The 12,861-nt window shown below is 56.6% G+C and overlaps 6 protein-coding genes across 6 annotated transcripts; 3 read left to right on the forward strand and 3 right to left on the reverse strand.

The window, feature by feature from the left end:
- Positions 1-514: 514 nt before the first annotated feature.
- On the forward strand, positions 515-2,135 carry BKCO1_3400028 (mitochondrial export translocase oxa1; the record flags this gene model as incomplete). Its single annotated transcript, XM_020274644.1, has 3 exons — positions 515-592; positions 666-1,487; positions 1,554-2,135. The coding sequence occupies 3 exons, from the start codon at positions 515-517 to the stop codon at positions 2,133-2,135; spliced, it is 1,482 nt and encodes a 493-aa protein (XP_020129293.1).
- Positions 2,136-2,460: 325 nt separating this feature from the next.
- Positions 2,461-3,663, forward strand: BKCO1_3400029 (dihydroorotase; the record flags this gene model as incomplete). The annotated part of the gene is made up of 2 exons (XM_020274645.1): positions 2,461-2,595; positions 2,701-3,663. 2 exons carry the CDS (start codon positions 2,461-2,463, stop codon positions 3,661-3,663), a joined length of 1,098 nt encoding a protein of 365 aa, XP_020129286.1.
- A 391-nt stretch (positions 3,664-4,054) lies between these two features.
- Positions 4,055-5,549, reverse strand: BKCO1_3400030 (glycosyltransferase family 31 protein; the record flags this gene model as incomplete). The annotated part of the gene is made up of 3 exons (XM_020274647.1): positions 4,055-4,435; positions 4,506-4,855; positions 4,916-5,549. The coding sequence occupies 3 exons, from the start codon at positions 5,547-5,549 to the stop codon at positions 4,055-4,057; spliced, it is 1,365 nt and encodes a 454-aa protein (XP_020129307.1).
- An 809-nt stretch (positions 5,550-6,358) lies between these two features.
- On the reverse strand, positions 6,359-7,905 carry BKCO1_3400031 (uncharacterized protein; the record flags this gene model as incomplete). Its single annotated transcript, XM_020274648.1, has 2 exons — positions 6,359-7,530; positions 7,605-7,905. The coding sequence occupies 2 exons, from the start codon at positions 7,903-7,905 to the stop codon at positions 6,359-6,361; spliced, it is 1,473 nt and encodes a 490-aa protein (XP_020129306.1).
- A 399-nt stretch (positions 7,906-8,304) lies between these two features.
- BKCO1_3400032 (uncharacterized protein) lies at positions 8,305-9,663 on the forward strand (the record flags this gene model as incomplete). The annotated part of the gene is made up of 1 exon (XM_020274649.1): positions 8,305-9,663. The coding sequence occupies one exon, from the start codon at positions 8,305-8,307 to the stop codon at positions 9,661-9,663; it is 1,359 nt and encodes a 452-aa protein (XP_020129309.1).
- A 495-nt stretch (positions 9,664-10,158) lies between these two features.
- On the reverse strand, positions 10,159-12,572 carry BKCO1_3400033 (lanosterol synthase; the record flags this gene model as incomplete). The annotated part of the gene is made up of 3 exons (XM_020274650.1): positions 10,159-10,249; positions 10,326-12,235; positions 12,324-12,572. 3 exons carry the CDS (start codon positions 12,570-12,572, stop codon positions 10,159-10,161), a joined length of 2,250 nt encoding a protein of 749 aa, XP_020129308.1.
- Between the last annotated feature and the right edge of the window lie 289 nt (positions 12,573-12,861).

Genomic DNA, 12,861 nt, shown 5'->3' on the forward strand with positions numbered 1-12,861 from the left:
GAAGAGATTCGAGGCGAACTGTATGGAAAAACGGGAGCTATGGATAGGCGAAGATGGGTTACAGGCATTTGTACAATTCCCCGAGTTTGCTGGCTTTTTGATTTTCTTCGGTGGTATCAACTCGATGTTAATCCTTTTTTTTTTCTTTCAGAAAAGCCTTCTGCTTTTACATCTTACTTCGAAGCAGGCTAGATTAGTGGAGCGGTCGCGAGTGTTTAGCCTTGTGCATGCGAAGTGGGGTTTCAAAACTCAACAAGACTCGCGAAATGGGCACAGGAGAAGTGTATTCTTAGCAGAGACACGGACAGTTAATGAAAGTAGAATGAAGTTATCAACTGCGTATTCTCCGTTGCACGGATGGACAATGTGCGGGTGGAGCCGAGGTTGCACGAATGGCGCGCTTGCGCGGCCGGACGGCGACTACGGCGGGCTGCAGCAGCCAATGTTTTGCTGCCGTCGAACTTCGCATCCGCGACAGCAACGAAAACTCCGTAGCACCGCGCCCTCAGCAACCATGATGAAAAGTAGAGGGCTTCGGCCCGCCAATTGCGCCAGGATAGCGCTTCAAAACCCCCTGCGCGCTCCAAGACAGGTATGCTCCACGATTCGGCCGTACACGCTGCTGCCAGTCTCCAGGCTTGCTGATCTGATCTCGGAGCAATCAGTTCTCTACACATGCCTCGTTCAAGGCACCCGTTCTTCTGCGCACCCGCAACCCTTCGCTGGGCCTTCGCAGCGCACTGAACGCCCCCGCTCTCCGCACGCCCTTCGTTGCGGGTTCCGCCGTGCCCGCCATCCGCTTCGCCTCGACTTCGCCCGCCGCAGCAACGCCGTCGGTCCTCGAGAACTCCAAAGCAACAGCCGCTGATGCTGTCTCCAGCGCCTCCAGCGCCTCGACCGAGGCCGTTCCCTCGAGCGTTGATGTCGTCACGGACGAGTTTCTTGCCAACCTCGCCAACATGCCGGAGCAGATCGGCTACCTGAAAGCTGTTGGCTTGGACTATGGTTGGGGGCCGACCTCCTGCATCGAATGGCTGCTCGAGCATGTTCATATCTGGATGGATCTTCCGTGGTGGTCTTCGATCATTGTGACGGCGGTGATTGTGCGCACGTCGCTTTTCCCGCTGTTCGCAAGGACGTCGGACGTGACAGCGCGCCAGCAGGCGCTCAAGGTCGTCACAGACCCGTTGAACGCGAAGATGAATGAGGCGCGCATTGCGGGCAACACGGATCAGATGATGATGGCGCGCGCGGAGCTCATGGGTGTCTACAAGCAAGCGGGCATCAACCCGTGGAAGGCCTTCTATGCGCCCGTTGCCCAGGGTGTTACCGGCTACTGCACGTGGAAACTACTCAGGGCTATGGCGGCACTGCCGGTGCCGGGTCTTGAGAGTGGTGGCTTTTTGTGGTTGAGTGACCTGACTGTGTCGGATCCGCTTTACATCCTGCCGCTCTGTTTCGGCGCACTTATTCACACTGTTGCCAAGGTTAGTACACCCCGCGGTTAAACGAGGAGATCAAGCACGGGTGCTTTTGCTGATGCCTTCACGCAGAGCGGTGGTGAATCCGGAACCCTGAAGCAATTCACCGGTCTGCAGAAAAAGTTCATGTTCTACATCATGCCTGGCCTCGCTGTCCTTTTCACCTTTGCCCAACCGGCCACAGTGCAACTCTCCTTCTTCGCCGCCTCCACCCTCGGTATGCTGCAGGCAAGGATTCTCCGCAACCAGACCGTCCGCGAATGGATTGGCCTCGCCCCGATCCTCGAGACCCCGATGGCCAAGACCAATAGATCCAGCATCATCGATGTGGAGGCTCGTGCTACAAAGCCCGGAGATTTCCAATGGCAGCCGCCCACAGTGCAGTCCAGCATCGCCGACGCTGGCCCGATCAAGCAGGGCCCTGTTTCCAGCAGCCCCTTGGGGAAAATCAAGAGGTCGTACGAGCAGACGAAGAAGGAACTCCGGGACTTCAAGGATGGCATCATGAAGAGGGCGGGTATGTACCAAGCGAACACGAAATCCAAGAGGGAGTCCAAGCAGTTCCTGGATCAGGCCTCGTCGTACGAGAAAAGGAGGCAGACGGAGCAGGAATTCGAAGCGGGGGGAAACAAGCGGAGGAGGAGGAGGAGGTAGAGAAAGACTACGGCTGTGTCGAATTAAAACATGTACTTCTTTGGTATGGGACTGGCGAGCAAAACGGCAGACTATTTTCCATGTGCACATATAGCTCTGCATCCGTGCTTGTAAGATAGGCGGGACTCTTTTCACTCCACATAGAAACGTTTGTACAAAAATCGGAGTGAGATCAGGCTCCATGTGATTGGCCAATGTTTGTGGACTATCTATCTCCGACTATCGCCGGCACTGCACAATTTCTGAGCTCACGAGCTGCCCCTCCATACCCCACGCTCTCTCTCCACACCAACTCCTCCACGACGTTTTCGACAATATTCCCACAATGCCTCTCGACAAGTTCGACGGCCTGGAGCTGCCCGCTGCGGCCGACATGCACGTCCACTTGCGCGACAACGCAATGATGGAGACCGTCACGCCCACCATTCGGCAAGGAGGCGTGAACACCGTCTACGTCATGGTACGGAAATCATCACTGCTTGCCCTACGAGGCCCTCTGTCTTTGATCGACGGCCCCCTGCCCTCATAAGAGCTGACTCCTTCTCCTCCTACCGCCCCGAGACAGCCCAACCTCGTGCCCCCGCTCACCACCGTCGACGCCGCGCTCGCCTACCGCGCCCGCCTGCAAGCCGTCGAGCCCAACGTCACCTTCCTCTCATCGCTCTATCTCCACCCGGACATCACGCCCGACACCATCATCACCGCCAAGAAGGCCGGCATCACAGGCGTGAAGTCGTACCCAGCAGGCGTGACGACCAACTCGGCCGCCGGCGTCGTCGACTACGCAGCCTTCTACCCCGTCTTCGCCGAGATGGAGCGGCAAGACATAGTACTCAACCTGCACGGCGAACTGCCTCCTTCAGCATCGGCAGCAGACGCAGAAGACATCACGGTGCTCAACGCCGAGGAGCGCTTCCTACCGACGCTGCACGAGCTGCACGCGCGCTTCCCCGCGCTGCGCATCATCCTGGAGCACTGCACGTCAGCCGCGGCCGTCGCCGCCGTCGTCCGCTGCGGCCCCTCGGTCGCCGCGACCATCACCGCACACCACCTCTACCTCACCGTCGACGACGTCGTCGGCAACGCTTTCCATTTCTGCAAGCCCGTCGCCAAGCTGCCCGCCGACCGCCTCGCGCTGCTGCGCGCCGCCGCCACACAAGACGGAGGCAAAGGCAAGTTCTTCTTCGGCACAGACAGCGCGCCGCATCCGGTTGCAGCCAAGGCGGGACCCGGCGCCGCTGCGGGGGTGTTTACGCAGCCGTATGCCGTGCAGTTGGTGCTGGATGCGTTTGAGGCGGCGGTGGCGAAGGGGTGGTTGGGCGAGGACGAGGTCACGGCGGAGGGGTTGGAGGGCTTTTTGAGCGGCTATGGGAGGGCGTTTTACAAGGTGGGCGACGAGCGTGGCGAGCGCATCGTGTTGAGGAGGAAGGGGGAGAAGGTCGTCGACGTTGTGAGGCATGAGGGGGGCGAGGTGGAGGTCGTGCCGTTCAGGAAGGGGCAGAATACGTGGAGTGTCGAGTGGAAATAGGTGGTGTATGGTGTGTCGCGTGTGCTGTGTTGCGAGCGTTCGTTAGCGTGGAAGGTGGCCGCGTTATGATATGCCGAAAATGGTATTTCTGGCTCTGATGTCTTCGTTGTCTCATGAGCTTAGGCTACTGTGCATGCTGGATGTTTTTCAACTATGCTGGTGGTAGGGATCGCGGGGAACGGTTATATTATTTTGGTTGAACCCTCAGTGGATTTATCCTCTAAGGGGCTTCACCACGGATAGAGATCGTATACACAGAGGTTTGCGTGAGCTCGTAAATAGACGAGTATTAGAAACGGGCATTCTGCCCTATCTCTAGTAGTCTTAGACTCTTCAAGGACGTTAAGCTACATAAACAAACAAAAAATACTAATGGGTATCTTTACTGTTACTACGCGACAGGGTCCGCGTCTGGTAAGATCCAGTCCCTCTCACACTGCCCCATCCTGTCTACAAACGTCGCTACTCTATCTGTCATCCAGCCCGACCTGTGTTTCATCATGTCATCTTCGTCAGTTGGACGGCTGCCTAGACGGACGACACTTGCAATCTTGCAGTCCCCGGGAGCTGTGAACAGCCATTGAACGCACGATTGTGCAGCTTCGCAGATGGATCTGCAGTTTTCGAGCGTCGTTTGGCCATTGGCGCCTTCGTCGGGAGACAGATTGTGCCATTCTGTCTTCTCGCCGATGTTGATCGTAGGTTGCACGAAGTGCGCAAAGACGTGTCGATGACGGATTGGCTCCGAGGATAGTGAGTCTGGGGAGGTCTCCTGTGAAGCTCTCGTTAGTTTCAGTCCAATCGTTTCTTCGTGGACAGAGCAGATCTCGAGGCAGACGGACCGCTTGCTTCTTTGCCAACCATTCCTGCTCGTAATACCACATGGACTGGATCCACTCGGGGGTCATGTGGTGATAGGAGACAATTGGGAAACACCAATGATTCTCGGTGTAATCCAGTGTATACGGCGTCTCGCCTTGTAGGATTGGGAAGGATCGCGTCGGGTAAATGCCCTGGTTCTGCATCGCTTTGGCCAGAACGAGATCCCCGGCCCATTCATTGCGCGTGAGCTCGTCGTAGTGAGGAACACGGCTTGTGTACTCGTCGACCACCATGTGAAGGGCCTTGCTTGAAATAATGAATCCGGACCCTCCGTGCGCGAACTCAGTGCCGCCGATCCATGATTGTGCTCCTAATCTGGTGGTCAGCTGGTGATGAGCAAGAATGTGGGGAAAAGAAATGAATGACCAACCGAGATAGAGCGGTTTTTCAGGGTTGAGGTGTGACAAATACAGCAAGAGATTGGACCATATCAGACCGGTGTCTGCCTCCATAAAAAAGTACCACTTTGCGTCCGGACGGGCTTGCAGGGCCTTTTTGACTAGCGGCAAAAACTTCCATTTATCTAGATTCCATGCCTGCTTGCGCAAACCGTCGTCAATGGCCTCTGGCATGGCTCCTCCGGCGTGCCACTTTTGGATTTCCTCGTAGAGACGAAATTCCTCGACCGTTGCCTTGACGCCATCATCAATCTCATCCAGAACATCATGCACGCGATGGCCCGCAACGTCTTCCTCGAGATCGGAGAACACGACCCAGTGCGGAATGCAGCGGAAGGTGGTTTCGAAGTGGATGGGAAGCTTCTTGTGCGACACGGTTCCACCAGTCTTCATAACGACGAGGACATCGTCTGCACCAGGAAGGCGGCGACACGCGGGCTCAGGGGCGGGAGGCAGAGATGAATTGCCAACATCTGGGTAAAGATGTCCGACTGCGGTCTCTTGAGCCCATGACTGGTGTAAATATAGCAGCGGGATGAAGATAAGGACTGCGATTGCGGCCAGAAGCTGCGATCTGCGGCAAGAGTTTGGGGAGATGAACGACATGAGTAATAAAATTAGGAATGAGTCTTTGCAGGTGGTGAGGCGATGCTCCTGTGATGCTTCATGAATGCCGGCAATGCTGAAAGCCCTGAGATCCGGTCGAGGCTGCGCTTAGTTGAAGTCTTCCATTGCAATCGCGGCGCGGGCCTTCTCGCTTATGATGTGATGATCAAGGCAACGGCCCCACACCTATCACGAAGGACCCTCCAATCATAGGCCCTGCCGTAGCGCTGCCAATCCTTCGCCATTGCTGTGCCTCAGCCTTCGAAAGATTGTCGAAGACTAACCAGAACAAGGCTAAGTGGTAATTTCCCGCAAGCTTCAGAACACCCCGACGATATGGCGTCATATCCGGTTGTGAGCAGGTCGTCAAGTAAAACCGCTTCGACGAATCCAGAGGTCGGACAACTCTCTACACCAGGAGCGAGGCAAAAGAGCCGGACTCTGTTGGTATTCTGAAGAGATGGTTTCGTTGGCATTCTCAAGGGTGATGGAGTTTGAGAAAGGTGTTCGCCGAATGTCATGCTGAAAGGTTATAGAGGCGGAATTGCAGAAAGTATCCATCTGTTCCAGGACTTTCAATTGAGGGTGGAGTGTGGGTCAGCTTGATAAAAGCAGGTGGTTAGTATGATTACTTTCCAGGCAATCCCGATTCTGTGTTCGCATATGATGAGAGATGCTTACTCACCAGTTTGAACCTCAGCTTCTTCCTGGATGTGTTGCTGTCAGCTTTCTTGGCTCAATCCGAGCTATCAAGCCCGACCGGGGTGCTTTTTGACAGGAGGGTTGTGCATGTCACGGAGGAGTGCGTATTATTCAACCGAATCATCCTCACGAGAGAGGTCAACCCCATCAGCGCTGTCCTCGTCCATATAACAACCATACTGGAATAGTGGAGGCATGAAATCTGTTTGTCTCAAAATATACGGGTAGATGTCCTTTGAATAGCCCATCCACAGCTCCCTCATGTTGTATAGCGAATGATGGGATACCGCCGTACTCTCGCGAGAAAATGCAAGCAGCGGCGGCACAAGGGGATCTCCGTCGGCACATTCGCTAAAGTTGAGATGGCACAGCTTTCGGAAGGAAATGCCGCGCATGGCCCTGTACATGTCCGGCCAACTGCCGCCATGCATGTCACATCGGTACAGAGTGAGCGAGGCGAGCATTGTCGCATGGCTCAACAAGAAGCCGAGAAGAGAATCAAAGGTGAAGTCTACCTGGAGGGTGACTTCTCGCAGGTTTTGCCAGCGCACACCGCTTAGCACCCTGCTGAGAATATCTTGTTCGATGCCGCTGTTCGATGCGAGGTGCCAGGTTGTCGGAAGAGAAAGATGGAGACGCTCCAGCTTTGTGGTTTTGCGAAGTAGCCTGGGCAAGACTAGGTCCCTGTACGGAGTCGGGAAGCCGTTGTCAAGCACCCCGATGCGCAGGTCCGTGAGATGGGTGAAGGCGTCCTCCATCAGGTGCAGCTGCCGTTGGATGAGGCTCTCGTCGGGCTGTCCATTGCAGGCGTTGAACTCATCGTTTTCCCGCCAGAAACGGTCGAGCTCGCCCACAGCCCACAGTTCTTCGGTGATGTCGAGATGCAGTGATGTCAAGCTGTTGGTCAAGGAATTGCGTAAACCAAGAGCTTGCAACAGGAGAAGTCTACTTGCGAAATACACGTCATCGCTGGCATGATTGCCACGGGACTCGAATTTCGACGGCTCGAATTGATAGTCTCGCCAAGTCTGGGTCCTCTTGAAATGGTGCCCAAACTCGGCCCCGACGTGCTTGAGATTTGAGAATTTCAACATGGCAGCTTGAAAGCCGAGACAAGATTGTTCGTATCTTGTCAGCGCGCGCTCGGCTTCCTTTTGCTTGTAACTGACGGGCCGTGGAGCATGGAGAAGGCACCATACCAGGCTGCATTCGTCACGGTTAGCCATGTACTCCTCGTACAGTAATTCCATGAAGTGCTCGTTCCTTCTGGACCGCCAATCTACTTTCCGGATCAGCGGCGCCCAGAATGCGTTCCCCGTCACACCAGAAGGCCCTGTTCTATTCTAAGCTCACCTTGAAGGACGATTTTGCCGCAAAACTCTTCGTATTCATAGTCGCGCCAACCTTCCCAATTCAGTAAGACCAAATTCCGTACATGGCCCGAAATGGCCTCGCTGTTGGCAATGTCAATGACTCGCTCCATGCTCGCGGCACTGAAGTCGGTGCGAATGGTTCGGAATAGGCGGCGTGCCCCGTGGCCGGCGAGCGATTTGCAACACAGACGAAGGCGCTTCAGGGATTCGCAATCGAGAAGATGCAGTATCATGTCTCGCGCCTCGGCCGTGAGGGCTTCGAGAGGATTTTCGCGGGGCATGCTTGGATGGAAAGAAATGGGTGGCTGAGAAGAAAGCGAGGGCTGAGGATGCAAACCGCTTGCTTCAGAAAAAGCTGGGCTGCTGCCTGGCCCCGAGGCAAAGGATGGTCTGTGTCTCATGTCTCCGCTCTGTGCCGCGCGGGAGGTTAGGCTCCGTAGATGCTACGGGTACCGGCAACGACTTCCTTCCTTCTCTTGCCTTCGTCTGCAGCCTCCCATTCGCCCGCGCATCCCAACCTGCATAAACAAACAAAACTGCGCCGCACAGCATGTTGACGTGTCAGCGACCGATGCCCTCCGTCCATCACTCATGGCGCTCGACTGCTCTCAACCCCTCCCCAAAACTTCCCAAAATCTGCCTAGCCAGACCGCCCATAACTTTACTACATAGCCGTCAAGATGGCCAGCACAGTCCCAACTATCCAGGCCACTATCAAAGACCATGGTGACGGCAATCGCACATCTGAACCGCGAAAGAATGCCCCACACTCTCCCGCTACCGGCACGAGTGACGCCGTGCCCAACTCCACGGCCAATGACAACGGAAGCAGCGAATCACGCTTGAAGAAGACCGTGTCCCCTCTCACCAGCGTCCCGGTTCAAAAACAGCAGCAGCAGCAGCAGCGGGCAAGCACCGAGGCGGCGCTACCGGCGACGCACAAGAAGACGAAGAAGAAGAAGAAAAAGAGCGAGGGAGATGGCAAAGGCAAAGGCAACAGCACCGACACCAAGCCCAGCCATCCCACTCAAAGCCCCTCCTCGACCCGCTGCGACTGTGGTAAGGAATTCGTAAACCCAGCCGCGCTGCGCAGACACCGAGCCACGGCGAAGGCACATGCCCAACCACCGGCTCCGTTCTGCGACAGACCGGCCATGGTGCTGATGAAGGCTCTGAGAGAGGCTCCGCCGACGTTGGTCGAGGGGGCCCGGCTGTCGAACGGCGTTGCTCTTTCCGTTGCCGTTGGCGAGAACGGCGGCGTGGCGAAAACGGGGGAGAGGCATGACGAGCAGACGGACGTACATCTATGCGAGTGCGGACGCGCCTTCGACTCCTGGGGGGAGGTATACAAGCACCTGCCCGGCTCGTCGGTGCACAAGGCCGGGAGCCAAGTCTCAGTGTACTCGGGGAAGGCTCTCCGTCCGCGGGCGGCGGGGAAGGAGGCTGAGCAGAGACCGAGCGAGGAGGCTTCAGGCCCGTCTTCGAGCCAGATGGCGAGGGGCGTCGAGCATCCTGTGGCCGATACGCGAGGTAAAGCGGATGGAGGTGGTCCGCCCAAGCGCCGCGTACAGTGCAGTTGCGGGAAGACGTTGAAGGACGCGAACGCGCTGCGCGATCACCAGCGGCAGTCTCCAAAGCACAAGGATCCACCGCCAAAGACTGCAGCGTCCAGCCAGGGCGCCCTACGCTCGATGCAAAAGCAGGCAACGGCCACCAATTCGACGCTCGCTTTTCGTCCTGCTCTCACAAACCACACAGCTGAGGCGAACGCTGTGCTCCCTTCCCCCACCCCTTCTGGCTTGAAAGAGAAGCGTCCCAAGCAGAAGAACCGCAGTCGACGTGACAGGCAAGGCCGCACTGGTGACGGTGGGTGTGACGGTCAAGATCCATTCATGGGATACAGCTACATTACTGGAATAAGCGGGATGCGAAATTATGGCTACGGCTACGCCTCTGGTTTCGATAACGACTTAAACTGGGGTCTTTGTGACAAGGACTGTGGCTGGTGCGGGCACTGCATGGATGGCGTTGACATCTGACGGAAGAAGGGGAGACTATGCGCATGAATTAAGGGAATGTGATATTCAGGGGGTGGGAAAACGGTCATCTACAGTGTGCTGATCCAAATGACGTGGGAGCCATGTAGTGAGGATATTGCACGTCACTAAAGTTACCGATGATTTAACTTAGAATCACACTGCACATCTGAGCATCATGGCTATTGCACCCGCTGTCGGGTTTCTTCTCCTTCCCCAGGCCCAAGCGTTCTGGCCACATTGACATTGGTAATCACTATCATGTTTTTCTCTCCAAGAAGACGATATTATTATTCAGGCCGAACACAAGCCTTCATTAAAAAACTCTACAAGTAAAATACGGATACCTTGATCTGCTATCGTTACCGTATGTGGTATGGACATGAAGCCTCTTATGCAGGGAGGGGGGATTTTTTTTTATTTTTGGCCTTCCCATGCCAACACTTGCAGAGGTCCTCTGATGCTGTCATAACGCAACATTCCCTCTAGCGCTAGTTTCTACAACAAAGCCTCATCGCCGTATTTCTTCGCGTACATGCCCAACGCCTTCATCGTAAAGGTAAACTTGTAATTGGGGTAAGAAATCATGCTACAGCAAGAGCAATGGTTAGCATATTCGGTCCAAACAGGAAGACGAAGTAAGAAGGATGGCACATGACACTTACCAGCTGTTGTTGAACACGCCCTCAATGGCCTCCTGTAGCCACTCGCCATTAGCCTGCTGCCGCTGCATGATGAGCCTGACAGCGCGCGTGATGACGTCCTTGTCGGGGAACTCGGCCTCCATGAGCGCGATGGCGACCCACGCCGTCTGCACGACCTGGCTGCGCTCGTGGTTGACCCAGACCATCTCCTCGGAGCTCCTGTAGCTCTCGCCCCAGCCGCCGTCGGGCATCTGGCGGTCGACGAAGAAGCGGCACGCGCGCCGGACGCGCTCCGAGTTGGCGTGCCTCTCGCCCACGCAGCCGAGCGACTCGAGCGCGAACATGGCCGCGTACGAGAAGCAGATGCCCCAGCTGCCGTACCAGCTGCCGTCGGGCCGCTGCGCGCGCCGGATGTACGCCAGCGCGCGCTCGACGAAGGCGTCGATCTCCTTGGTGCGGTAGGCGGGCCAGCGCGCGCGCGCCGCGCACAGCGCCGTGACGACCGCCGTCGTGCACTCCGGGTAGTCGTACTCGACCATGATGCGGTCGAAGACCTCGGCGGCGTTGAGGTACTCCATCAGCTCCGACCCGCGCGTCGGCTCGTAGGACGAGCAGCCGCCCGACGGGTTCTGCATCGTGAGAAGCAGGTCCACCGAGTCCTTGAGCCGCTCGTCCGACACTAGCTGAGGGTAGTCGGGGATGCTCTGTAGCTGCAACACGGCCTTCAAGCCCTCGGCGGTGCAGTCAGACACGGGGTAGCCCTGGTCCTTCGTGCTGAAAGCCCAAGCGCCCTTGCGCTTGTGTCTGTAGCATTTGTCTGCCTCATGGATATCCTCGCGGATCTGCTGCCTGTCAAGAAAACCTAGAGCCTTGGTGAGCACTGGTCTCCAGCGAGGGTCCTCACAAACTCCTGCCTCGTATGCTGCCTGGATGAGGAAAGACGTGTCCCAGATTTGCACACCATCAGTACCGTTCGCGAGCATACCCTCGTTCTTCACCCAGAAGAAAATGAGAAGATTCTCACGATGCCTTCGCACCGAGTAGCTGTCTGGTCCCTCCTGGATGTAGCAGCAGAGCAGGTTCATAGGAGCATTGACGGGAGCAAGGTCGTTGTAGCCAGTGTTGTGATCTTCGTACTCCACCAGCCTCCACACCCAATCTTCGGCGCGCTTGGCCAAGGCATTTGCCCTTAAATATGGGTTGTAAATGTTGACCAAGCCCCAATTGATTGTATTCAGAATCCAGCTCTTTGGGTGGTAATTGTCATGCACCGAGATGCTATTCCTGTGTGAAGCCCAGTTTATGCTTTCCCAAGGCTGGGTGAATAGCTCCTGACGCAGCGCAAGCACCAACTCATCGGGCTGATAAGACCACTTCTTGGACCAAATGTACCCCATAGGCAAGTACACCATTCGCATATGAATCCACCAACGCCAAGGTGCGATTGGGACCCAGTCGGGAAGTAACCACAGCTCGGGCGGCACGGGGTTGACAATATCCCAAGATGTGACACCTAGAACACTGAGCCAGAATTTGGACCAGTGTGGGCCATTAACGGCACCGCCCATCCTGTGCAAGCACGCTCTAGCCTTGACCACCCGGGGGTCCTCCGCGTCGGCACCAAGCAGCCGCAACACAGTGTAATTGCATGCCGTGCCGAACACGGAGCTCTGGCCCTCAATATGCAGTCCCCAGCCACCGTCCTCAGTATGTTGTCGCGAAAAGAGGTAGTTCTTGATCTCCGTCTTGTAGGCGTCCGGGATCGGGGTGTTGGTGACGTACCATGTTATCACCAGACCGGGCAACAAGAACATCGGGCCGCCATATTCGCATGCCCACTGGCCGGAGGGCAGCTGGAGCTGCGAGAAGAAGGCCAGGCCGTTGTTGACGGCCTGCACGGGCGTCTTTGCAGGAGAGAGCTCGGGGAGGTCCTGTGAGACAGCATCAATGGACTGACCCGCACGTTCAATGACACCAGCATCTCGTCACGGACGCAGGCGGTGCTGGGAGCTGACCTACAGTGTCCAGACCCAGGAAATACTTATCCGCAGTGGTCTGCGGCCAATTCGCAAGCTCGTCGTCCGACTCCAGGTAGTGCCACGTCTGGCGACCGTCCTGGTCCAGCAGTCTCCACCGCGTGTAATCTGTCTTCTCGCTGGGATCGACGGGCGAGCTCACGGTACCGTTTGTGGAGCCATTGGCAGCCGGGGCGCCACGCTGCCTCGCGTCTGCTTCGTGTTCCCGCTTGATCTGCGTGGTTCTGGCCATGTCGGTGGACTCGTGCGTGCACCCGCGGGGATGCTAATTTGGACGCAGAGGAGGAAGAGAGGGGTAATGCGCGGCAGCGGGCGGAAGCTCCGGAGACTTTGTTGACTCGTCAGAGGGTTGCGTCTGCTCTGGCGCGTGCGTTGTGCTTGTGTGCGCGGCGACTCCGCCTTTCTGCCTTCCCCAGGTCGAGTGACATGGGCGGCAGACGCAATCGAACGAGCCGCAGTCTTGGCAGGGGCCGGGGCTTAATCGATAATCGCTCCCCTCGTGCCTCTGGTTCCTAGCTTGA

This window comes from Diplodia corticola (genome assembly GCF_001883845.1).
Source record: "Diplodia corticola strain CBS 112549 chromosome Unknown scaffold34, whole genome shotgun sequence".
NCBI classification, from domain to species: domain Eukaryota; kingdom Fungi; phylum Ascomycota; class Dothideomycetes; order Botryosphaeriales; family Botryosphaeriaceae; genus Diplodia; species Diplodia corticola.